The 26,720-nt window shown below is 48.8% G+C and overlaps 1 protein-coding gene across 1 annotated transcript; it reads left to right on the top strand.

Moving 5' to 3' along the window:
* Window positions 1-650: 650 nt before the first annotated feature.
* Window positions 651-24,827, top strand: UAP1L1 (UDP-N-acetylglucosamine pyrophosphorylase 1 like 1). The gene is made up of 9 exons (XM_065418797.1): window positions 651-942; window positions 11,619-11,823; window positions 14,278-14,453; window positions 15,744-15,916; window positions 16,786-16,979; window positions 18,437-18,577; window positions 20,859-21,044; window positions 22,652-22,718; window positions 24,496-24,827. Exons 1-9 carry the CDS (start codon window positions 651-653, stop codon window positions 24,580-24,582), a joined length of 1,521 nt encoding a protein of 506 aa, XP_065274869.1. The 3' UTR covers window positions 24,583-24,827.
* The last annotated feature ends 1,893 nt before the right edge of the window (window positions 24,828-26,720 follow it).

The following is a 26,720-nucleotide window of genomic DNA, read 5'->3' as shown; positions in this document are numbered from 1 at the left end:
AGTTTTACAACAGGCAACATAAAAAGCACTAGCCAAGTCAGTGCTAACTAAAATTTCATACAGACACTGACTTGTTTATACTGCACTATAGGCTATACACTGAAAGGTAAGTACAATATTTATATTCCAATCGATTTATTTTAGAATTCTCTGATAAAAATGAGGAAGGAAGCAATTGTTCAGTAACACTGAGCTGTGACACTTGTGTATTTTTATGCCTGATTTTGTAAGCAAGGAGTTTTTAAGTGAGGTGAAACTCGGGGGGATGGTCACAAGACAAATCAGACTCCTGGCAGGGGGACAGTTGTCTGGTAAGGTTGAGACCCACTGGGCTACACCCTGCCTTTAACAGCACAGCTGGGGGAGGGAGCGCTGAGCTGGACCAGGCAGCCAGAGAAAGACACCTCTCTCTCTTGGTAGCTTTCACCCCCTCTGCCCCTACTTCCCCCGGGGTCCCCCACTCCCCTGGCAGTCCGTCTTCCCCGCCTACCCCCATCTCCTGCAGCCGGCCCCAGCGTTGCTTATCCCCGCCCCGCCCGGATCAGGAAGCAGCGGCCGGGGGCGAGGCAGGGCAGGCTCCCAGCGGCGAGCGAGGCGCAGCAAAGGCGCAGGGGCGGGAGCCGGCTCCCGGGGCGCGTCCCGAGCCGGGCATGGCGCCGCTGGAGGAGCTCCGAGCGCGGCTGGCGCGGGCCGGCCAGTCCCACCTGCTGCGCTTCTGGGCCGAGCTGGCGCCGGCCGAGCGCGACTCGCTGCGGGCGGCCCTGGCGCTGCTGCCGGCGGAGGAGCTGGGCGTGCACTGCCGGCGGGCGGCGGCGGAGGCTCGCGCTGCGGAGCTGGGGCCCCCGGAGCGCTCGGGCCGCAGGATGGAGCCGGTCCCGGCCGAGTTCCTGGGCAGCGTCAGCCGGAGCGAGCCGGCCACGCTGGCACGATGGGAAGCGGAAGGTGGGTGAGCGAGCGGGGCGAGAGTCCTGCTGCCGGGAGCGGGGCGGGCTTCGCCTCGGACCCTCAGACCTCCTCCCCCGGGCCCTGTGTCCTCAGGGGCACCCCCATGGGGCCGGATTCACTTTTTGTGGGCCTGGCTAAGCATATTTGTGGGCCCCCTGGGGAATGAAGGGGCCAGGGGCAAGAGCACAGTCAGGAAGACTCGATTGAATCATGGTTTTCTACATAAAAGCGCATTCTTGGTGGTGGTTATAATCTTAATACATATTCTTCACAACTCAGGGATAGATGTAGGTTTCATTTTTAGTAGGTACCCACGATACATTTTTAAAGTGATTTCTTTTGAAAACTTTTCAGGTTAGTTTTAGAGCTGTATCAGAAAATGAACGATTGTTTGGTTATTTCATTTACCAAAGGTAATTGAAGCAGATATTTATGAAGTCATTGGGAGATGAACTATCTCCAGTTCAACAGGTTAATCATTAATATTTGGAGGATTTTCTTGCCAGGCTGTATTCGGAGGAGAACATCACCAGACAGACATTTCAATTGTTTTATTTAACTAAAACAACAACATTATGTATTCTGGATTTTTTTTCTTCAACAGCAAACACAGAATATTTTAACAAAAAAGCATACGTCCCTCCCTTCTCACATTCATCTCCGGACTTCGTCTCCTGGTCCAGATCTATCCGCCCCCAACAATCTTCTATTCATTGAACTTTTTGAAACTTTTCACTTTTAGAGAGAGGTGTAAGGGATTGATTCTGTGAACACAAATGTGCAGAGGGACAATAGGGTTGAGGTCTGTTATTTCTCACCTCTAGATATTATTTATTTTATTTTAAAACATTTTTGCTGTTAACAAGCATATTAGCTCTGGAGACACAAGTCCACAGTTTGAGAACAGCAAAACTAAGCATCTCTGATGGTATCTTCTAGACTGAGCACTGAGTCTCATTGGGTAGATAGAAAGATTAACCTAAATAATCTATACAGAAGCCCCTGGAACCCCATAAAATTGGGTCCCTAATCCATGAATTATTGGAACCCATTTACAAAACTTTTCCTAAACATTACATGAATATATTATCTCATACTATAGAATTAGAATTTATAATCCCTATTCCATGATGCCAAGTATCAGAGGGGTAGCCGTGTTAGTCTGGATCTGTAAAAAGCGACAAAGAGTCCTGTGGCACCTTATAGACTAACAGACGAATTGGAGCATAAGCTTTCGTGGGTGAATACCCATCCGATGAAGTGGGTATTCACCCACGAAAGCTTATGCTCCAATTCGTCTGTTAGTCTATAAGGTGCCACCGGACTCTTTGTCACTTTATTCCACGATGAGAGATCTTTGAGCTATAATGTATCTTAATTAAATCTATCTTTAGATAGTTTTTTTCCTCAAAAAGCATTTTATCAAAAAAAATCTGATTTAAACAAAAAATCCAATTTTTAATTTTTTTTTTTAAATAATTGATTTTTGTCAACCCAGACAGCAAGGTTGGTCGCTGGAGCAAGGGAGGGGTCGGGGGTAAACTGCAAGTACATTAGGGCTGGGGAGGGGGGTAAACAGGATCCCCTCTGCCCACATAGAGTGGGTACCTACCTTCTCCCTGGTTCTAGCCCATTCTCTTAGTCTCTCTCTGCACTGAGCTGCCCCTCCTCCAGTGTGACGAAGTGGGGATGTTCTTAATGTTTTCGCTGAATACTGTGTGGGTGCCTCAGTTTCCCCTATGCATTTCTTAAGTATCTCGGTGGTGGGATAAGGGGGTGTGATTATTGCAGAGCCCTAGGCAGGTGTGACGCTGTCTGCACAGAGAATGGCTGACACCCTGTCGCCTGGCAACTGATGGCCTGGGCCCCTCCCCTGCAAGGTGCCAACTGAAGGTGTTGGAGAACAAAGATCATTTTTAAAAGTGAGAGGGCTAAGCCTTAAGCAGTGGGCGGGGGGGGGGGGGGGGGAAGCAAGTGGTGGGTGGGCTGGGGAGCGGAGAGGAGTTAGTGTGCAGGGCCATGTCTGCTGTACTGCCCAGGTAGGTTGGAGACTGTGGGGATCAGTCGAGACAGTATCCCCAGCCCAGGTGACGTGACAGCCAGTGGTGGATTTAGAGTTAGTGGGGGCCCCCTAGCCCTCTCCTCAGCTTCATTTTGGGGGCCCCTCCTTGGGACCCAGCCAAGAAAAAGAACATTCTCTCTTATCTCCCCATCCCCGTTTTTCATTCTTTTTTTCTTCCTCCTCCTCCTCTAAGTAAAAGCAAGTAAATGAAAATAAAGTGAGGTACCTTGATTGTTTTTGTAGTCTAACTTATTTTTCCACAGACCACTTGAAAATCACTGAGGGTCTCGGCGGACCACTTAATGATCTTTCCAAATATTGTTTGTACCATTAGCTAACTATTGTAAAGCGCTTTGGATAAGAGCGCTTTATAAAAAAAAAGGAAAAAAAGTTGGGGTGCGGGGTCTGGCCAGGGCTTAGGGTGTGGAAGCGGGCTCAGGGCTGGGGGTGCGGGGTCTGGGAGGGAGTTAGGGTGCAGGAGCGGGCTGGGGGTTGGGGTGTGGGATCTGGCCAGGAGTTAGGATGCAGGAGGGGGCTCAGGGTTGGGGCAGGAGGTTGGGGTGTGGAGCGCTTGGGGGGTATGCCTCGATTCCACCCCCTTCCCCAAGGCCCTGCCCCCACCTCGTTTCTGCCTTCTCCACCGAGCAGTGAGCGCGCTGTGGCCCCGCTCCTCCCCCTCCCTCGCGCCAGCAAACAGCTGTTCGGCGGCGGGGGAAGCGCTGGGAGGGGGAGGGGCAGGAACACAGCACGCTAAGGGGAAGAGGCGGGGGAGGGGGGAGCTTGGCTGCCGCAGGAGCCCCAGGAGCTGGGGCGGGGGGCGGAGAAGAGCGGGCCGGGGCCCCTTTGCAGCGTGGGCCTGGCGCCATGGCAAACCCGGTACTGGTCTTACCCATTCCCCTAGGCTCAGCTGCGTACCCAGAGCTCTGCTACTTCTTACCTTGCTGGGGCCGATGCTGGTGGACTTGGGTCCTTCCTTCCCCTCCCTCTGGGCCTGGTTACTCCTCTGAATTCCGCTGGGTTTTATGCACAGGAGCCCAGTCACTGACACCCCGCACACCCCTTTTGCAGAGGGGAAGGTGAAATCTCTCCCTAACAGAAGGTTGGGCATCATTAGGAAAGGGATAGAAAATAAGACAGAAAATATATTGCTTCTATATAAATGCATGGTACGCCTGGATCTTGAATACTGCGTGCAGATGTGGTCACCCCATCTCGAAAAAAATAAATAAAAAGGGTACAGAAAAGGGCAACAAAAATGATTAGGGGTATGGAACAGCTGTCGTATGAGGCGAGATTAATAAGACTGGGACTTTTCAGCTTGGAAAAGAGACGACTAAGGGGGGATATGATTAAGATCCATAAAATCATGACTGGTGTGGAGAAAGTAAATAAGGAAGTGTTATTTGCTCCTCATAACACAAGAACTAGGGGTCACCAACATGGGCGTCAGCTTTATATAATTTTTGGTGGTGCCCAGAACGGGTCCAAGCAGAGCCGTCCTGTCCATAGGACAGACCGGGGCAACTGCCCCGGGCCCTGCGCTTTGGGGGGCCCCGCGCTTCAGGGGGACCGTGGGGTCCAGGACTGGGTTCTGGAGTCCCAAGCTGGCAGGGAAAATGGGCTCAAGGGTAAATTCAGCACGTCCGGTGACAGATTCAGTCACAGAGACCCGCTTGGGACTGTCACCCCCAGCCCGCCCGGCCCCGCCGGCTCCCAGCGTCACTCGGAGGGGGCGGAAGCTGGAAAGAGGAGGGGCAGGCGCTTGGGGGAAGAGATGGAATGGGGTGGGGAGGGGGCGGAGCAGGGGCGGGCTGGGGCCGGGTTGCTCCCTGCTGCTGGTGCCAGGCCCCCCGCTTGCCCCCCAGGCTGCCCTGGATCCCATGTCCCCCTGAAGCACTGGGCCCCCCAATGCACGGTAAGCCCAAACATTGGTGGAGCTGGGCCCACATTCTTAAATATTGGTGGCGCACGGGCACCACGGGCCCATATAGCTCTGGATTCTGCTTTCAGTGGGGAGCCGATGCAAAGAACAGGACCTTCACCTACTGAGGTCAATGGCAAAACTTCCAATGAATTCAAGGGGAGCAGGATAAAGCCCTGTGCTGCTTCAGTACCCCTTAGAATGCAGCTATCCGATTCATAGATTAGGGTTGGAAGAGACCTCAGGAGGTCATCTAGTCCAACCCCCTGCTCAAAGCAGGACCAATCCCCAACTAAATCATCCCAGCCAGGGCTTTGTCAAGCCTGACCTTAAAAACCTCTAAGGAAGGAGATGCCACCTCCTCCCTAGGTAACCCATTCCAGTGCTTCACCACTCTCCTAGTGAAATAGTGTTTCCTAGTATCCAGCCTAGACCTCCCCCACTGCAACTTGAGACCATTACTCCTTGTTCTGTCATCTGCCACCACTGAGAACAGTCTAGATCAGGGGTCGGCAACCGTTCAGAAGTGGTGTGCCGAGTCTTCATTTATTCACTTTAATTTAAGGTTTCGCATGCTGGTAATACATTTTAACGTTTTTTAGAAGGTCTCTCTCTATAAGTCTATATTATATAACTAAACTATTGTTGTATGTAAAGTAAACAAGGTTTTCAAAATGTTTAAGAAGCTTCATTTAAAATGAAATTAAAATGCTGATCTTACGCCGCCAGCCTGCTCAGCCCACTGCCAGCCTGGGGTTCTGTTCACCTAGGCCGGCAGCGGGCTGAGTGGGGCCTGTGGCCGGGACGCCGGTTGGCAAGGGGCCGGCAGTCAGGACCCCAGACCTGGGGCCGGGATCAGGGGTCAGGGCAGAGGGCTGGGGGTGTGTGGGGGGTGCAGGGCAGAAGGCTGGGGGGGTGTGGGGGTTCAGGGCAGAGGGAAGTGGGGGTGTGGGGGGGTCAGGGCAGAGGGCTGGGGTGTGTGGGGGTGCAGGGCAGAAGGCTGGGTGTGTGTGGGGGTTCAGGGGTCAGGGCAGAGGGCTGAGTGTGTGGGGGTGCAGGGCTGAAGGCTGGGTGTGGGTGGGAGTTCAGGTGTCAGGGCAGAGGGCTGGGGGTGTGTGGAGGTGCAGGGCAGAAGGCTGGGGGTGTGGGGGGGTTCAGGGGTCAGGGCAGAGGGCTGGGGGTGTGTGGATTTGCAAGGCAGAAGGCTGGGTGTGTGTGTGGGGGTTCAGGGGTCAGGGCAGAGGGTTGGGGTGCTTGGCTCGTGGGGGTGCTCCCAGCCCCCTGCCCTGAGCGGCTCATGGCAGGGGGCTGGAAGGGATATTCCCTGTTCCACCCCCTTCCCCAAGGCCCGTCCCTACCTCTTCTCTGCTTCCTCTACGGAGCAGCAAGCACGCTGCCACTCCTCCCCCTCCCCCTCGCAAGGGCCATCAGCTGATCGGCGCAGGGAAGGAGAGGAGGAGGGGCAGGAAAGCGCCACGCTGGGGAAGAAGTCAGGGAGGGGGAAGCTTGGCTGCTGCAGGACCAAGCTTCTGCCTCCTGCCCCCACAGGGGAGAGCGGTGGGCGGGGGGGCTGAGTGGGGCTGGGGGCCGGGACTGCGGCAGGGAGCTGCGTGCCACTCAAAATCGGCTCGCATGCCGTGTTTGGCACGCGTGCCGTAGGTTGCCGACCCCTGGTCTAGATCCATCCCCTTTGGAACCCCATTTCAGGTAGTTGAAGGCTGCTATCAAATCCCCCCTTACTCTTCTCTTCTGCACGCTAAATAACTCCAGTTCCCTCAGCCTCTCCTTGTAAGTCATGTGCCCCAGGCCCCTAATCATTTCCATTGCCCTCCGCTGGACTCTCTCCAATTTGTCCACATCCCTTCTGTAGTGGGGGCCCCAAAACTGGATGCAATACTCCAGATGAGGCCTCACCAGTGCCGAATAGAGGGGAATAATCATTTCCCTCGATCTGCTGGCAACGCTGCTACTAATGCAGCCCAATATGCTGTTAGCCTTCTTGGCAACAAGGGCACACTGCTGACTCCTATCCAGCTTCTCGTCCACTGTCCATTCTGCGTCAGCAGCACCATTTTGCTGCGTTTCTAGGAGGGGAGTGAAGAATACCTTGGTTGTTATTTATGGGTATTACGGTAGTGCCCGGGAGCCCTAGTCATGAAGCAGGACCCCATTGTACTAGGCGCTCTACAGACCCAGAACAAGACGGTCCCTGCCCCAAGGAGCTGACAGTCTGAGTATAAGACAAGAGATGGATAAGATGGGGGCTCACAAGGAGACAATATTGATCAATGCTGGAAGGAATTTGTGAAGGCAAAATGTAAATACTTGAGCTGGAATTGAACGCTAAATGTGCTGCTTCTCTACTTGGAGGTGCTATCTTAGGAACCTTCTTGCATAGAATAATCCTGCCTAGGTGTGCATATGTACAGCTCAGTTTTGCTAAAGGTTTAGATTAGCCGATGTTCAGTGCAAGGCACTATGGGAGCAGGGGCAGAACGCTGCAGATGCAGCCCTTTGCCGCCTCAAATGCTCATTGAACTGGCCTAGTTTGATGCCAGCTCCCGTGTGAAAGGAGATATGCTTCTTTATGCGCTGCTGTTCCCTTAGTTACTCTTCTCACTCAGGTATCAGTAAGCTAGACCCATGCAGCAAGCTGTGCCACCATATGTGCCAGACGCTCGCTCACATCATAAAGAGAATAATCGCTGCCAGAGGAAAACAATGTTGAGAGCCAATTAGATGTGCACAGGGAGTTTTCTACCTATATTTGGTAAATATACGTCCATTTTCTTTAACGTCCCTATTAGGCGACACCTGCGAGAGTTTCTTACACTGTTGTTTTATGGCATTTGTTCAGTCATTGCACGGACGTCCCTTCAGCGTTATGGCACTGACATTTGCAGCCCATCTTGGCCTTGCATTGAGGCTCCAAGCCTGAGTCCATCTGCTATTGTTTTTTAATTTGTTTGCAGATAATTAGGCTGACAAATCCAGCCAAGTTCTTAAACACAAGAGTGCTAACAGAGGGAAGGGCGCTCTCTGCTTGCTTAGCATTTGGTACGTTCCCATGCACCATTTGTTTGTCTTGCTGTAATCAAGCCTTATGCTTTATCTTGTTCTCTCCAGAAGAGTGATAGGGAAAACTCAATGAACTGGCTAGTCTAAGGCCTTTGCCTTTCTGATCATCGCTGCACCAGCATTGCAAGGCCTTGTCCACACACACAAATTGTGGTGCTTTAACTGTACTGGTATAGTTAAGTGGTACACACATCCCCATCCCCCAGTGTGGATGTAGCTATTCTGGTATAAAGGTACTTATACCAGTATAGTTTATTCCTGTAAGGGAAGGGAGAAAAATTATACTGCGGTAAGGCATCTTTATATGGGTATAATATAACTGCATCCACACAAGGGCTTGTAGCAATTAATTATTTTGGTTAACTACTGAAATAGTTAAATTGGTACAAAAACTGAGTGTAGACCAGGCCTAAGGGTCTACCTCCAATTTCTGGGAATGATCTCCCTTCCCCCACAGACTCTGTTTTCAACGCTGACCTCTTTGTCCATTTTAAAGCCATCACCCAACCCCACGTGGCCACACAGTATTTCATGATTTTTGCCTGCAGTTGAACCTGGTCAGCTTGTGTCTAGAACTGTGCGTAGCAGAGTCCAGTGTTGATTGTCATGCTCATGACCATGAGTGCCTGCCTCAGGACAGACTGTCAGAAGCAGGGCGGACACCCCAAACTGCTGGTGTGTTTTATAATTAGATTTCACCACGCCAGTACCAAATGTGAACTCCTAGATCACTAAAACAGTGTTACCATGTAGTCACTGGCAGTCTCCAGTCTATCTGGCCACCCCGACAAATTGGACTCCGTGATACATGGTCACTTATACCAAACATCACAAATATTTCCAGGTTACTCCCAGTCCCAAGAGACCAGTCACTCACCCAGGTAGAGCCATATTCTAGATCTCCCACCAAAGACGATGCTGGCAGCCAATTTTATAGAAAACTAACTATAGGTTTATTAGCTAAGAAAAAGAAATGAGAGTTATTGAGAGGTAAAATATATATACAGGTGAGTCACAGTCTATAATTCCAAATGCTGGCAAAGATGTAATAAATTGCCTGTTTCCCAAAGTCTTTTCAGGGTACCCAAATTGTCTCTGCTTTGCATCCGGTACCCACCTCTGTAAGAGTCCAAACAGGATCTTCCCCTGAATCCTGCTTTTATATTTTCTTCTCAGAGAAAACAAGCTGACAGGGTCACCATCCAGGTGGGCTCTTTCTTTGATTGGTGGCCAGAGAGGAGTCTTAGATTTCTGGCCATCACACACAGTGATCATTTGCCTTCAAATTCTGAGAAAGGTGGATCCTGCTAAAGTTCTTCATCTGCATTACACAAGTCGTCTTTCTCATTTGATCAGTTATTTAGTTACAGAGGTATACAAAATGGAAATGTTTGCCATTACATTAGAACAGGATACAGATAAGTGAGATCAATGCATGTAACATCCCATTAATTTTCATGAAGTTTAAACACCAAGTACATTCTATGCAATTCATAACCACTTTAATCTATACTAATACACAAGTGAATTGGCCTGGGGCTTTGGCATGAGCTGGCACCTGGTCTGCCAGCATCACAGTGGCCACACAGTATTTCATGAGTTTTGCCCGCAATTAAAGCTGGTCGGCTTGTGTCTAGAGTTTTGCACTAGTCAGTATCACATCCCTTCTTTTCTGAGAGGGACATAAGAAGTTTAAATAAAAGAGCGTCCCGTTCTAGAGGAGGTTAGTGGAGAATGAACACATGCACGCTTCTCCTGCCCTCAGAGCTAAAAATCCCCAAAGCAGGAACCTTATTTACATAGCTCATCTGTTCTTTCACTTGGGTCTAGCCTTCGTTTTGCTGAGCTTAGCCTTGCTTGCTGTTGTACAGAGCACGCAGTCTGAAAGAGCACAGCTAGCAATACCTCAGCACGCAACGGGCGGGTGAAAAACAGAGGGGAGGGCAGGCCAGCTGAGAGCGGAATAAGGACCTTTCATTTTCAGACCTAGCGTTTCTTTGCATTTATGTCAGGCTCTGTCAGCCTCAATGAATTCTTATACACCCACCTCCGCTCAGGTTGGAAACTCCTTTTTACACATTGGCAAAGGGAGGCACTTGCCCGGTGAAAGTCAAGTGAGGATAAATAACCATTGGAATAACTTACCAAGGGTTGTGGTGGATTCTCCATCACTGACGATTTTTAAGCCTAGTTGGGCTCTTTTCCTAAAAGAGAAGCTGTAGTTCAAACAGGAATTAATTCAGCAAAATCCTCCGGCCTGTGTTCCCCAGAGTGTATGAGCACCAAGTCCCTTCCAGCCTTGAAATCTGGGACAGTGGTTCACTGTGGCTCAGAGAGGAAGTGGGGGAGAGAACTGCTCAGAGAGTGGCCTCGAAGGAAGAAGCTGAGAGAAGATGAAAGTGGGTAGCAGCAAGGAGGGATCCATAAGAGGGGGAGCAAATGCATTTGGGGGCCTGCTGAGCATTGTAAAAAGGCCCCATCATTCCCATTTTCTGCTCCAGTGAGGAAATGGGTTTTCTTAACTTCCGTACTGTCCCATTTGGAGTTTAACTTCGCGTAAACGCTCAAAGTGATTGGACCTTATTATGGGTTGTTGTACAGTTTTTGCTTAATTGCGGTCTGGAAAAGTGATCTGTGTGCCGAGATGTGTCTTCTCACCCTTGGGGTGGTGTCCCTTTAAGTGCAGTGTGCTGAACAGTGACACCATGGTATGCAATTACAGTGTTGTGTAATTAGCTTTCTTAAGTGCTATTGTTTTGGCATTACTAGCTATTTTGGAAGTGGTAATATCCCCCTCTGCCTGAATATATCACCATGGTGGATCTGAGCCTTCTAACCATGGACAAAGAACTGGCAGCAAAGTCATAGCCAATGGGCCCAGTGCATCTTTCATGTACAGTAACACCACTGACACCAGTGAGGGGTTTTGTCCGTTGCTTTTACTGTTGGAAGCTGAATCTTTGCTTTGTGTTGTGATGCTGGCCAAGGTGAGATAATGTCAAGACAGCCACAGGGCTTTTCCTTCTAATCACAAATTTGGAGAGCGGGTTGCTTTTCTTCAGGTTTAAAGTGGTCAGGAAAAAAATGGCTCCTTATTCAGTGTGTCTGTTCGCTGTGTGTTGGCGTCAAAAGCAAGATGTTACTCTTTGTAACTTTGCAGAGTTGATAGAGCACAGCAATACACTGGGCTTTCCCCCTTTCTCCTGCAGATTTCAGCGTTTGCCACAAGGGGGCACCTTGCATTTGATTTGTATTGGGTGTTGCCCATTTGTGGTAACTTGCAGACAGCACCCCAAGAAGAAAAGCACTTTACCATACTTGTACAAATGTCAGCACCAACTAGAGGTTCATGCTTTAAGATCAGGAGGTCAGAGGTTCAATCCATGCCGTTGGCGGCCCACCAAGGGGTGTGGCGTTACACGGAACCTTTGAGAACTTGCTTAACTTCTCCGTGCCTCAATATCCTGACCTAAAAACGGGGAGAATGGTACATCCCTATCACGTGGAGATGGTGAAGCTTAATTCTTGTCTGTACAGCACTGTGCCCCTACAGAGGTGTACAGAGCACTTGTTCTTTTTGTTTGCTGATCCGTCCATTTCTGTCCCAAGCAGGTTTCCGTCAGATCTCACAGAGCAAAGTGGCGGTGCTGCTCCTGGCTGGAGGGCAAGGGACCCGCCTGGGCGTGGCCTATCCCAAGGGGATGTACAGCGTGGGGCTGCCCAGTGGTAAGACCCTGTATCAGATCCAGGCAGAAAGAATCCGCAAACTGGAGCAGCTTGCCGGCAAGAAATACGGCACGACATGTACCATCCCATGGTAGGTAGCATGATATTGAGTATACGTGGTACAGCAGAAACAGAAAGCCATTTGGGCATCCATCACCTGAGAAACACGAGGCCAGAGCGCTTGAAATCTGAGAAAGGTGGATCCTTCAGCCAATGAGATTGAGGTCTCTGGGAACTAACTATAGGTGAGAATCCTGCTTAACAAAGCTTGTAACTTGCTGAAGTTTTAGTCTGTAGAAAGTGTGTTTGGCTTGTCACCTTTCATATCTCTTTCACTCCTACTTGAAATCACTTGCACCTATGGCTGTTGTTAGTAAACTTTATTCTTGTTTTATCACAAAACCATCTCAGTCCTGTTTTAGTGAAGTGCGGGTCTCCAGCTAACCAGCTCATGTGTGCCCTCTCCTTTCGGAGGTAGCAAACTTCTGTGAGTGTCCGGTGAGAGGGACTGACCGCTGCAGAAGGACATATCTGGGGAGCTCGGGAATTGGGGTTCACTGATTGTTACCGCAAGGCCAGTTTGAACTGGCAGAGTCCTGAAGGGTTTGCTGGCAAGACAGACACAACAAAGCTCACTCTTGCAGAAGCTGAGTGGCAATACGGTAGCTCCCAGTTTGGGGTGACCCGAGCAAGTCGTTGCACAAACGTGAAAGGAGCAGCCCTAAATAGTACACTGCCAAAGATGGGAGCCTTGAAATGCCGCCGACTTTAAAGGTGGTTTATTTATAACTGGACTCGTGATCCCATGACTGCCACTGGCTTATTTCCTTTTCCAAAACCTCAAGGTTTCAAAACAGTCTAAATGTGCAACATGCAAAAAGATAATTGTGTTGGTGGGTGGGCGGGTGGGGGGGAGAGAGAGAGGGAGAGCACTGACTGTGCAATTCTTGGAACAAGTTGTTGCTAGCAGTTCGTCCTTAAAATAAAAGCAGGGTTCTTGTCACTGTCACCTCACTGCCTGGTCACAGGCAAAGCAGAGGCACAGAAATGTCCCTGGGCCGTAATCCAGGTGCTGCCTAAACAGCATGGTGCTGTAGGTTGCTCTGCCGTAGAGCTAATGCCCTATTAGTGGAAGTATATCTCACACTGTGTGTATTGGACCGGATCTGTGAGCGCTTGCGGCTCCAGCACCTCTGGAAATCAGGCCCGTTATTCTTAGAATGTAAAATCGAAGTTGATCCCATCTGGCGTTTGCCTGGTGCTCTGTTCATGATGAAGGAGATCGTTGGAAAATGCAGTAGACCAAACCTGGAGGCCAGTTTATGCTGCGGTCCGGGAGAAGTAAGCCCCATGTATGTATGGACGTTGGGCTGACCAGTGCTGGGGTGGCTGGTCTGCTATGCAGGAAGGAGACCCCCTGGAGGATAGTAGTGGGAGTTGCAGAGCTGCTAAGGGGGGAACTCAGGAAAATGAGCACTCAGCATCCTTGTATTAAGGAAGAAAAGAAAATTAAAGGGAGGGGAAGATAATGGAGAGGGAGGAGAAAGAAGGCGAGAGAGGAATAAAGAAACTGGGGGGGGGGACCCACACACACAGCTGTGAGGTTGGAAAATATTGCTGTATTTCTCTGGCAGTAAAGAGGCACAGGAAAGCTTTGATTCAAGCTACTGAAAATTCATCACTGGCCCTTAAGACCTGGCACAGCGCAAAACCCACTTTGAACCCTTCTTCCTCCCTTTCATGATATCCGTTTGATAAGGCAAAGAGGCTTTTTTGGTCCCTTACCTCAGTTGCTAACTGACCCTCTAAGGCACGGGAGTCCAACTCATTTTTGGACAGGGGCGTGTTTAACTATGGTCAAAGTATAAATTCAGGCCTATACTATTCCTTGTAGAGATCCTATAGAATTGACCAGTAATGGAACCTCTCTGTAGAAGTTTAAGATCAGTAGCAGAGAGATGATTCTGTATGAAATGCTGTAGGTTATTTAAAGTCCCTATAGATTACATCTTTATTAAGTTTGGTCTATAGCAGGGGTGGCCAACCTGTGGCTCCGGAGCCACATGCGACTCTTCAGAAGTTAATAGGCGGCTCCTTGTATAGGCACCAACTCCGGGGCTGGAGCTACCAGCGCCAACTTTCCAATATGCTTGGGGGTGCTCACTGCTCAACCCCTGGCTCTGCCACTGGCCCTGCCCGCACTCCACCCCTTCCCGCCCCCTCCCCTGAGCCTGCCGTGCCCTCACTCCTTCCCCCTCCTCTCCCCGCGCCTCCTGCACACCGCGAAACAGCTGATCAGGAGGTGCAGGGAAGGAGGGGGAGGCACTGATCGGCGGAGGTGCTGGGGAAGGGGAGAGCTGATGAGGGGCTGCTGATGTATTACTGTGGCTCTTTGGCAATGTACATTGGTAAATTCTGGCTCCTTCTCAGGCTCAGGTTGGCCATCCCTGGTCTATAGGGTTTTTCTGTAAGGGTATATCTTGCTCTGTGTGTGTGTGTATTAACTGCATTTCATCCTGACTGTTCAGCTTCTGTTCTCCCGTAGGTACATCATGACAAGCGAGTTTACACTGGGGCCAACAGAGACGTTCTTCATAGAACACGATTACTTTAACCTGGATAAGACCAATGTGATCATGTTTGAGCAGAGGATGCTGCCAGCTGTAACGTTTGATGGGAAAGCCATCTTGGAACAGAAGGGGAAAGTTGCCATGGCACCAGGTACCCTGCAGTTTGCGCATTATAGTCACAGGAGGGGAGTGTGTGTTGAAATTCAGCCCCTCTCTTGGGCACACAGGGGACTCCCTGCTGCTACGTATATTAATGCTCCTGATTAGCTTCGCCCTGGGGGTTCAGATAAATGCATGCGGTAAACGTTCCGAGCGTGATGATCTCACTGCGCTGGGAGTTCACCCACATCGCAGACCCTTTAGCACAGTCTGGAAATATTGACCGGACTGGAAGAGCAGGGGCTGGTGCAAGGCAGGGATGAGGCACACTGGCAGAGCTGTATGTGTGCGGGATGCGAATGGAGGAGAGGCAGGATTATAACAGAAGTGCTGCATGTCAGGACTGAAGGCCATCAGCAGAGCTGTGTATGGGCTGCTGGGCCATCCCCCGCCTATGCTGTGCCGGGCTCCAGTCAGTGCTATCGATTCAGCTGCAAACCCCAGAGAGAAATGCTGTCAGGCTGGGGAGTGATCACGTGTCTGGGAAACATGTTTGTTTTCTAGCAAAGGAAAATTCCAGCAAAGTCTAACTATCACCTTAAAACACACACAGTGGCCTCCTGTGCCCAGCTTGTGCGTGATTAAAAGAAGCAGCAAATCCGGGGAAGTGATGTGCCAAGCCTGTGTTGCTGCAGGGGTATCTCCTCCAATGCCGAGTGTAGCGCTGGCTTCCCCGGGAGCTCTTTGGAGCGCTGTAAAGGCTGTAGCCAAGTGAGGATGATCCACTTGATGTGTATGTTGCATAAGTGTTCAAGGTGCCTCGTACAAAAAACAACACAGTTAAAGGGAAAATCCGACTGTTCTTTAACACTACTGTAAAAAGGCAGCAGGCCAAAACCACACCAATTTTTTTTAAAGCTGTATTTTAACTGTGGCAGAGTCTGAAGCTTTGGAAGACAAGGGGTGTGTCTGTCATTTCTCCGCCTCTGTTTAATTCTTTTGAGGCACTTGCCTCCAAAGATCTCAAAGCACTTCACAAATGTCAGTGAACAAAGCTCCGAAACCCCTCTTGTAGCATAGGTCAGCGTCACTATCCCCATTTTACAGATGGGGAAACTGAGGCACTATAGCAAACTGACTTGCCCAAGGTCATGCAGTTTGTCCGGGGCAAAGCCAGAAGTAAAATGCATCCGAGCTGACTCCCAGTCCTGTGCTTTAACCACTAGAAAAACCCTCCTTGTTATAGATTGTTCAGGGCATGTGGCGTCTGCAGTCAGTCAACGCGTGGTTTGAGTGGCTGGACATTAAGGAAATGGGGCCCCCTCTTTCTTTTGCATTCCAGATGGCAACGGCGGCTTATATCGTGCTCTAGTGGACAACAAGATCTTGGATGACATGGAGCGGCGCGGTATCCAGTATATCCATGTGTACTGTGTGGACAATATCCTCGTCAAAATGGCCGATCCCGTCTTCATCGGCTTCTGCGTGTCTAAAGGGGCAGACTGCGGTGCTAAGGTGAGGTGATGCTGATGTTGGACCACTCCCCCAGCGTGCCTGTTCATGCATACCAAGGCTCTGGGGTGTGTACCGCGGCTCAGCGGAGTTCAGGTGACACCTGTCCATGCAGCTTCCATCTTGATCCCACCGGGAGAGCTGCACCAGTGGTGAATCTTGCATCCAGTTTGTACCATTGTGGGTGCAGATATAAAGCCCTGTGCCCTTTCCACAAGTTGCCATGTCAATCACGTTCAGATTATTTTATGGGCTTCATCAAATTGCACGGGAAATTACAACCTGAAATTGTTTCTTTTCTAACTCCCTGCTCTTCCTTCAGAGATCCTTCAGAGACCAGGGGCTTGTGTACACTGGGGTGTCTTTTACAAATACACCAGACTAGATGCTCCCTTAGTGGGGAGTTAGATGGAGCAAAGCTAGCATGTTTTTGTGACAGTACAGCAGCAGGCCCTTGACACTTTATTGAAAGAGATTTGGGCAGCATGCAATGAAAAGTGTTAACATAGATAAAGATCTTAAAGGAAGTGACTAGAAATATTTTGCATTTCATGTTGGGTCAAATGAAAGGCCCTTGGTAGGAAAAATGTGCCGAAGAATACTCTGTTCTCGCTGAGCATTGCATTTTCTTCCACATGCTTTGGCTCGTAAACTGGTTGAATACTGTCTAAGAAGCCAGATTCATGAGGGCAAAATGCACCACCAATGCTGCGATGTCCCCTTTGTTGTGCTGCTATGGCATTTGAAGATCAGCGCTTAGCAGAACCTCACTGCGTGCGAGTTTTCCCACAGGGTTTGCACTAGCCCCCAGCAATGCCAATGGAATCCCTGCCTCCTGGCTGCTCCCCATATCCTCTGTCTTGTGGCTGCAGGTGGTGGAGAAGGCCTATCCCACAGAGCCTGTCGGGATAGTGTGCCGTGTGGACGGGGTCTATCAGGTGGTGGAATACAGCGAGATCAGCCTAGAGACCGCCCAGATGCGGAGTCCCGATGGGCGGCTGGTGTACAGTGCCGGCAATATCTGCAATCACTTCTTCACGCTCGGCTTCCTCGAGACAGTGGCACAGTAAGTTCCGCTGCACCTGCCAGCTTGCTATTTGGACTGAAAATATCCATGGCAGAACCTATCCTGCCGGCTGTGGTTTCTAGGCTTCTGTTATGGGATAATCTCCCCGCCCCCTTCTGTGAAAAACAGATGCATCCGCTGAAGTCCCCAGCACCTTCTTCTACTCACCGGTTGCCCGCACTGGTGTAACCAAATCACCTTAGTTACATCCGTGCAAAAGCTCAGTTTAGCTCAATCTGGTAATGACCGAATTATGCTAAACGGGGGTAACGGCAGCTTAAACCTGTTCAAGGGCACTTACCTTAGGGATTTGCTCTGGTGTCACTGAATCAATTCCAGATCAAGTCAGTGACGCCGGTGCAAGTTCAGTCCAGCTCTTAGTTAAACTTGGCGGCTGGTTGGTTTTATTTCCCCCTCCCCCTTTCGTCCTCTCTCTCCCGGTTGTTATTGCGAATTTGTGCTCTCTGATTGCATGTCAGATCTGGGCATTCCTGTAGCCTGGAGTTCCTGAACCTAAGCAGAATAACTGCCTGATTAGTTTCATATCAGGCCCTGAGCAGGGAGCCTTTGCTTGTTGATGGAATCACTGGGGTTACTTCATCTTCTTAAGAAAGTGAACCTACCTGGGCCGAGAGGGATTAGGCATGTTTGGGGCTAGACGGAGGGAGAGATCCGCACAGCCCAGCAGTGACCTCTGGCAGATTAAGGAGTCGCACCCATGGGTTCCAATGGTTGCATCATAAAGTTAAGGGATGGGGCAGAATTACCGGGCTCTGGCAAGAGTGAGTGTTGCCCCTCGAGTTGGGGAGGGAGGTGTCCAAGGAACCCCTGGGTGCCCCAAAGAGCGATGCTGGCGATTCACTAAGGGTCACTCTTCCCTTGGCCCAGCACAGTGCTGGGGACACTACGCTGCCAGAGGGCCCCTCTCCTTGGGTGAGATGCAACACTGAGGTTGTTTAATAGGTGGAGACAAATCCAGTGAGCTTTATTTCATTTCTGTTCAGCCTGGAGTCGGGCAGAGCTTTTATGGAGGTCAGCGGTAGGTTTGTCTGAGGAAGGATCTTTGGCTTTGGCCTGGGCTCACTAAAGAGCCGGTGGAATTAAGGTTCCTGGTCAGATTCCAGCTCTGGCAGTTACTTTTTTAAAAAACTTCCTGGAGTTTCAATTGGACACAGAATTCTTCTTCTCTTCCTGCCGGTTGTGTAGTGTTGGTGGCCCAGAATGGCTGCCACGTTTCCCCACAGAGGTGGCTGCATTTCTGTGGTCAGTGAAGTGATCCTTAGGCACAATTTATTTATCTGTTTGTAAAGAGCTTTGGAATGAATGGCACTCAGTAATCCCGAGGTACGGCTAATAGTAGTAATAAGCGGTCTGCTTCTGAGACCTGAGATTTCCCCTGCCCGTGTTTTGGGTATGAAGTAAATGAACCTGGTTTTCCTCCTTTTTCACCCTGGCAGGAAATTTGAGCCCCAGCTGAAGCAGCATATAGCCATAAAGAAGGTGCCCTACGTCGACGAGGAGGGAAATCTGGTAAAGCCGCTAAAGCCAAACGGGATAAAGCTGGAGAAGTTTGTGTTTGATGTGTTCCAGTTCTCTAAGTTAGTGGCAGACGTCAATCTTTTCCTTCTCAGTATTCTCTTTGACTGTAGGTTGCAGCACGCCTTTACGGGTAGCGTGGACTTTGAAAGTGACATTGGGGAGGCTGGCGAAAAGACTGCTACATCTGCTGGGGTCCCCCAATACTGCGATGGCCCAGGCACTGCCAGCTTCATATTTCACATGCCCTGTTGGGCGTGCTGTGTTCTGGAGCACATAGCCCCAGCACCTGTGAACCTGGCTTTGAATGTCTGCAAATGAATGACTGCACGCTCCACTGGGTGTTATCTGGTGGCGTGGGTCTTCGTCTCATACGTGAAACAAGGAAATTCCATGCAAAGCCTACATTTGCTAAATTCTCAGCCATGAGGTTGTAAGCCCACAAAAGTCAGGCCATCTAGAATTGCGGTCCCTGTGGCAACTGTGACTCTGTTAGATTATACACACACACTAAGCCCAGGTATTCAATTAGCACCATATACAGCCGTAACACACATTATTTAAGGATTGTATGACCAAGTTACAATTGCTGTTGGAACAATAAATGTTGCCTGACTTTTTAATGCATGTAAAAAATCAGTCTTAATGTAGCATTAATCTGGAGGGAAAGGGAGTTGCACTTAATAGCTCAAGGATCTACCATCATTCTTATTCTAAACTCTTTTTTCCTGGGTCTAGAATTCAGCACTAAATCATAGAATCTCAGGGTTGGAAGGGACCTCAGGAGGTCATCTAGTCCAACCCCCTGCTCAAAGCAGGACCAATCCCCAGACAGTTTTTTTTTACCCAGTTCCCTAAATAGCACCCTCAAGGATTGAACTCACAACCCTGGGTTTAGCAAGCCAATGCTCAAACCACTGAGCTATCCCTCCCCCCCCAATTGCTGGAGATTCACTCCAGGTTGAAATATAAATATAAAGGAACCTCGGCCTGAGTGTGGTGGCTTCTTGTTTTTAGATTTTTAAATCAATTTCTATTAAAGGGATTTAATTTAGGACTGAGCTCTCCGAAGTTTGATCCAGCTGTTTGCGCCATACAGCTGCTTGCACAGTCCATGGAAATCCTGTTTTTTGGGGGCGTTATTTTTTAATAAACAAGTATTCCTGGAGGGCTGCTGACACAAACAAGTCCGTGTGCACTGCCTAGCCCTACTGAGCAACTCGACAAAAATAACCCAGTATACCACGATGGCAAAATAATTCTGCTCCAAAAACAGATCTGAGTTTCAAGCTGTGAAAGGGCTAATTATAAGCGATGATTTTTAACTGTGGCAGAATGCATTGACAGATTGAAATGCAAAACTATGCAGGTGTTGCTTTGGGGAGATTCTGTTCGCATTTCCCATTACTGAAAAACAGCTCTTTGTAGGATATGTCTACACAGCCCACGGCAGCGAGCCTCCCAGCCTGGCTCAATAGACTCAGGCTAGCAGGGCGGGGGCTAGACAGCTGGGCAGACAGCGATTTGATGTTGCCGCTCACGCTGGAGCTCGGACTCTGAATCCTAGAGCAGAGGTGGGCTTTAGTGCCCAACCTCCAGCCTGAGACACCAGGTCAAAGCGCTGTCTACACAGCTGCTCTTAGAGCACTAGCATGATCCCCGACCCAGGTTGGGCGGTTCCTTCCACAGCTGTGTAGACACACACTTAATATTCTGCTTGACTGTATTGTGCAGGTGGCTTGTTCGTAACCAGGACTAGCGTTGCTGACCCCAGCCCCCTCCTAAGGAAAGAAACCTAATTTACTATGACAGTTTCTTGGTTTAGAAAAAACGGGCTCGGAGTTCAGTTGGACCTGTTTGTTCATAACAGATTTTCATGTGCAGTGTAGCAGGGCTTACCCAGCCTAGCTTCCGGCCTTACTTCTGCCTCTGTTCCCCCTGCTTGTAACCCACCCTGTGGGCTCACGGTCCCTTATTTATCACCCTTCTAGCAGGGGCTTCCCAGCCAGCAGGCTGCTGCACCCTGAAGGTGTCTCTCTCCCCTAGGCCTTCTGCCTGGGAGCTCTGTAGAATTGTCACCTGCTCTCTTCACAACAAACTTCCTGTCCAAACTGCCCTTACATTCCCCTTTACTCCTGTGCTCCCATCCCATGACCCTTGTGTTCATTCACTGTCCACCAGGGGAAGGGGGCTAAGCCTGGCTTCATTCTGCTGGGGCTATGCTACATCAGTCCTACCCAGGGTAAGCCCCCACCCTGTGAAATCTGTAAGTGTCTGTACCATCAAGAGAGGACCCATATTAAGCTTTTTCTCTCTTTCCTGACCCCTCCTCTTCTCTGATAGGAATTTTGTTGCATTTGAAGTTTTGAGGGAAGAGGAGTTCTCGCCGTTAAAAAATGCAGACACAGCCAACACAGACACTCCGACCGCAGCTCGGCGGTCCCTCCTTTCTCAGCATTACCGCTGGGCTCTGAAGGCTGGAGCCAGATTCCTGGATGAAAATGGCAGCAGGATACCAGAGAAACTCAAGTGAGCCCCTCTGTGACATGTTCTGTTGTTTCCCTCCCAGTCGCTACCGAATCTGGGCTGGTTTGTGGCATTTTACGCTGTTGCACGGAATTTGTCACTTCTTGGGGTAGAATTTCCTGCAGTGGTGGGTGTGGTTCTTGTCCTTCACCAGGCCTTTCATTAACATGCCGCTGGAGATCAATGCTGATTACTGCTCCTGCTGCATTAGTGATCAGAGCTCACGTGTAAGGCTAAGATTTAGTCACCGGTATTTTTAGTAAAAGTCATGGACAGGTCACGGGCAATAAACAAAAATTCACTGCCCGTGACCTGTCTGACTTTTACTATAAACACCCCTGACTAAATCTTAACTGCACCAGCCCTGCTGCACTGGGGGGGGCGCCACTGCACTGGGGGAGGGACCCTGGGGCACCACTGCACTCGGGGAGGGGGGGAGGTCCGGGTCCCGTCCCAGCGGCCACTGCTCTGGGGGAACATGGGGCCAGCTGCCCGGGGCTAGCTGCCCGGGGCTGCCAAGCAGCGGCTGGTGCGGCTGACTGCAGGGCCGCCCGAGCGGCTGGCTGCGGGGTGGCTCCAGCAGCGGCCGGGGTGGCTGGCCCCGGGGTCAGCCATGCTGGCCACTGCAGCTGTGGAATTTCACAGAGGTTGTGGAAAGTCACGGAATCCGTGACTTCCACGACCTCTGTAACAAACACGCAGCCTTAATCATGGGAGGTGGAATGAGTGCTGGGTGCAGGTCACAGGGCAGCCAGTGTACGGATACCCTTAATGGGGTCGAGACCCCCATAGGCATAAACTCTGGCAGAAGCTTCTGCTGACGGAACATCCACCGAGGGCTGAGTTTGCAGCAGTGTAGAGTGCCCACAACCGGAGTTATGCCAAGGTTGTGTAGGGGCCCATGCATCCGCAAATGTCAGGGATGCTGTACGGAAAGGGGGCATGGCCAAGGCTGTCAAGGAGAGTCCTGAGTCAGTAGTTCACCTCCACACCCCCATGGAGCTCTGGCAGGATTTAAAGCTGACCCCCAGGATAGAAATCCTGACACAGGGAACGTTAGCAGTAATACTGCCTTTGTTGCAGTCATTCTTTCTCTTGGCATTAAGGGCTTAGCCAGCAGCGCAGAGGTGTAAGTTACCCGATCTGCACCAGCTGTTCTGAACAGGGCCCCAATACTTCTCATTGTATAGCAGTGTTTTTGTTCTGTTGGGTACTAACATCTGGTTGTCAGCTACTATATAACAATCCCCATTTCAGGTGCTTCCTTTCTCACACTTAATTCACACAAACTTTACCATGGGGGGCGGGGGGGTCTGTTGTTTCATCATCTCATAGTCCAGTAAACCCAGAAGCGGTTAATATTAGTTGAAAAGCACATCGTCAAAATCTGCGTGCATTTGTTTATTTTGATTTGAAGTAGCCAGGAAACGTTAACTCCTCCTATTTACCCATAATCCAGGTTCGAACTGTCACAGGACCTGGGCTTAAACTCTGATGAGTTTACTCTTGCCCCTTTGGTGTAGCCTGTTCTGTTCTGTGAGCTCTCTCAAGGATGCTAGCATTGTACAGACATATAAAGAGAAAGATTAATCCTGTGTTTTATTCTTTAGTTTATCGGGAACTGAAGATCCTCCTGCTTTGTGTGAGATTTCTCCATTAGTGTCTTATTTTGGAGAGGTGAGTATAATTGTCTCTGCAGATATTTTTAATGGTGTGTGTGTGTGTGTGTGTATTTCCTGTTGAAAAAACAGGTTTCTTCACCTTGCAGTTGCTTGGAAATATGGTAATGGTTAGCCGAAGGAGTCTGAGATTCAGGACCTTTTGCCTTATGTTTTTGGCTGTGCCACTGACTAACTGTATGGCATTGGTTGCATCCCTTAATCTCCGTGTGTCTCAGTTTTACCCATCTGTAAAGTGAGATTTCTAATACCTCCCTCCCTTGGAGCTGTGAGACTTTGACTTATAAATGCTTTGAGATCCTCTGACTAAAAGCTTTCTGGATGTGCAAAATATGATGATTAATAAATTCATCAGGCCAAATCCTCAGATGGGGTAATTCTGCACACGAGTTTACATCAGATAAGTATCTCGCCCATAGTGAGCAAATAATACTTAGCAACAACACTGCTTGGTATACGCTCTGCCTTTCGGAGAGACTGGATTTCAGAAGAAATCTGTGGAGTCTTGCTCCTGAAACTGATAGTCTTTGTAGGACAACCTTTTTTTTTTTGGTGGGGGGGAGATTCTCTCTTCCCCTCACTACTTACAAAATCATGTGGGAGAGGCTTTCTTTCTGTGTTTCTAGCCAGGGCCTGGTGTGGAAGAAAGGGGAAGCGGCCTAGAATGATATAGCAGCGTGAAGGAGGCAGGCCATGCAGCATACAGCTTTATCTGGGATAAGTAGGATAGGAAATAGCCCCACAAGAGCTACTGATGGGACCCAGAGAGCAGCATGGTGAAACAGACTTTTCTCAGGCCTGGTCTATACTAAGAAGATGGGCTGAGCCAGCTGCATTGCTGAGGGATGCGAAAAATCCACCCCCCCGTGACGTAGCTATGCCAACCTAGCTCCCAGTGTAGACAGTGCAAGGTTGACAGAATTCCTCCATCGACCTAGCTACCACCTCTCAGAGAGGTGGATTACCTACACCTCTGGGAGAAGCCCTCCTGTCAGCATAGGTAGTGTCTACCCTGTGGCATTTAGGGGTAGACAAGCTCCTAGAGGGTATTTGTAAACACTTAGGTCTTGTCTTAACAAGGGGAGAAAAAAAGTGTGTTCTTAATTCATGTTAAGTCACGCAGGACAACTAATTTGAGGCAAAATCCTAGTGAAGACAGAGCAGTTTGTAGTTTTACCCCATGTTCATAGGTTGCGGTAAAGGCAGATGTGTCTATGCTGCTGTGGCAACACCGTAATGTTTTTAGCGCACTAGTTCACGCAGAGCTAGCACATGTGCGTCGTCTACCCCAGCTGGGAATTACTTGTCTCGGCTACTGTGTAGACATAGCTAAAGACTATGAGGGAGCCTAGGGTTAAACTCTTCCTTCTAACGCATGTTAACTACAAACTGCCTTGTCTTCACTAGAATTTTGCCTGGAGTTAGTTACCATGTGTTAACTAACCTGCGTTAAGAACACACCTTCCTTCCTCTTGGAGATGCACCCTTGGAGGTCTGTTGCAAGGGGGTTGAGCTGTGCCATTCCCACTGACTTTACTGGACACTTGGTGGCTAAGCCCCTTTGCATCACTGTGGAAACCTGGGGTTCAGCTTTGTAACATATTGCAGGGGAAGTTGGGGCTGCTTGTCTGTACTTTGTTTCTTTAGACAGAAAATCTTTAGCCTCCTGGGCTGTGAGTCACCCTTCCCCAGTACTAAATGCACTAAAAATAACAACGTTAACCAAGTCTGATGTGTTTACAACCTAATTGCATGTTGTTTTCCTATATTTTCAGGGTCTGGAGGCACACATGAAGAGCAAAGACTTCTATTCGCCCTTTATACTTGATGAAAGCAAAATAGAAATGCTAGAAGATGCTTGAATGAAGAAAAAATAAAAATCTGGCCATCAGCTCTATGCTGGGAACAGACACTGCTAAACCATTGGCTTTGTTATTAATGATAGAGATAATTGATTGGGTAGCAATTAAGCTGACAAATATATAGAGACATACTCTAATTCTGTTTGCTAACTTTGATGGCATCATCTTTACCTCAGCATACGTGTAGGTTCAGGTATGAATGAAGTTATATTTGTGCTCTCAGTTACAAACAGATTTTATTTGTGCATTTGAGCCTTTTCCTTTTATTTTAGAAGAGCCATTGGGACCAAATCCATCTGCTTTGCAGTTTAACGGGTCTAATTCTCCTCTCACTACTTCTTATTCCCACTGACATTATTGGGAGTTGTGTGTGAATATGAAGATTAATCTGACGCCCAATTCTGTAAAGGGCTGATCACGCTCAAGTCCCATTCCACCTTGCAGGATTGGGCCCTTTCTCCTGAATATCTGGTTGTTGTTGTTTTTTACCTAATCCTGCAAAGATCCCAATTCTGCAATCGTTACTGACGAACGGTGCTCACTCAAGGAGCCCAAATGCACAGAATTGGGGCTTACTTCATTGGGGCTCTTGGTGTGAAGAAGTGTTCCTTAACAAAAGGGTTGCAGAATTGGGAATAAAAGGCTTGCATGTCCAGGAGTCACCTCACCAACAAAATATGAAGGAGATATGCAGGTTAGAGGGATTCTACCTGGCACAGTGCTACATTTTAAGGTGTGATCTAGTCTTTAAAAATCAGTATAAAAATGTTTTTACAACATCCTTCCACTTCTTTTGTCCTGAGGTGAACTTTTTTCCATTTTGCTTTATAGCATATCTCTAATGTTTGGACTTTATCTAAGTGCCTTAAAACAATAATTGGAACAAATCCAGGTGGTAGAGAAAACTGTTAAATACAAAGAGCAAGAACTATTTACTCCCAGCATAAACTATGTAAGCAATAAAACAGCAATAATATGCCTTCACAACCGAGTGGAAGGGTACGTGTCCAGTACTCCTGCCTCCCTTGAAGTGTTGTATTACTCTGATTGTCATAACTTCCTTCTTAAAGTTATCTTTAAATAATGTTTAGTGAAAAGTGCAAGATTGAGAACCTGGGTTAACAGAGCATGGGTAGCAAACTGCACCTCAATCTTGACCTAGAAGAACCACCTGTAAGGATGAGGTGGAAGTGCCTTCTCCTTGGACGCTGCACTCTTTGACACTGTTGTGCTTTGTGATGTGGAATACTAATCCACTGAAATCTGCACTGAGATCACCAAAGTCATTTCATAGTTATAAAAATATACTGAGAGTCTATTGACCAAATACTGCAGTTGCAGTTCTACAGGTATCTTCACGGTCAGAAACTTGTCACCCAAAGTCCTTTCTCCCCACCCCCAATAACAGCCATTTTATAAAGCTAAAGAAAGCAATTGGGGAATATATTTAATTTGGATTCTGATATTTCAGCTTCCTCGACCAGGAAATTGCTGACCTGTTATTAAACATAAATCTTTTTATAAACTAAAAGTTAGAGTGAATTTTTAAAACTCCTCCCTCTGAACTGTACCCAGAATTTTGGTGAAATATAAAAATTGCCTGTAGAGTGATTGTAATTTATGCACTGGGCACATAATTTCTTAAGAAAGAATCTAAATTTAGTCTGCCAGATTTGCATGTATGAGTTGTATCTGCACATATGAGTTGCAAATGGCCATTTGCACATGCAGATCACTGATTGCATCCCTAATTACTTCATTAGCATGTGTAACTGGTACCTTAAAGATTGATTGTAAATTTGGCACTTGCCTTTGACAGTTCAGTCTATAAACTAAATTGCAGGATTTTCCTGAGGTAATTCTATTTCAGTCAAGTTACTGAATGATAGCTGAAGACAAATCACACAGTATCTCTGTGACTGATGCTTGTTAAATCAGGCACAGGTTTATCTTAAACTTCACTGTGCTCAAAGGATACTTTTTTCCTGCAGAGTTCCTCTGCCCAATGAATACATTTTCTTCAGAGCCTGAATTACAGTCAGTCCAACACACTTTCATCCCATGAACATGTAGTGCCTGATACGGGTTTTTATACTGTGTTTTCAAATAGGAGCTGAATGAGAATGCTGAATGTTCTT

This window comes from Emys orbicularis, chromosome 18, assembly GCF_028017835.1.
Source record: "Emys orbicularis isolate rEmyOrb1 chromosome 18, rEmyOrb1.hap1, whole genome shotgun sequence".
Classification (NCBI taxonomy): domain Eukaryota; kingdom Metazoa; phylum Chordata; order Testudines; family Emydidae; genus Emys; species Emys orbicularis.
Note: the sequence above shows the minus strand (reverse complement) of the source record. Positions and strands in the feature narration are given on the sequence as shown.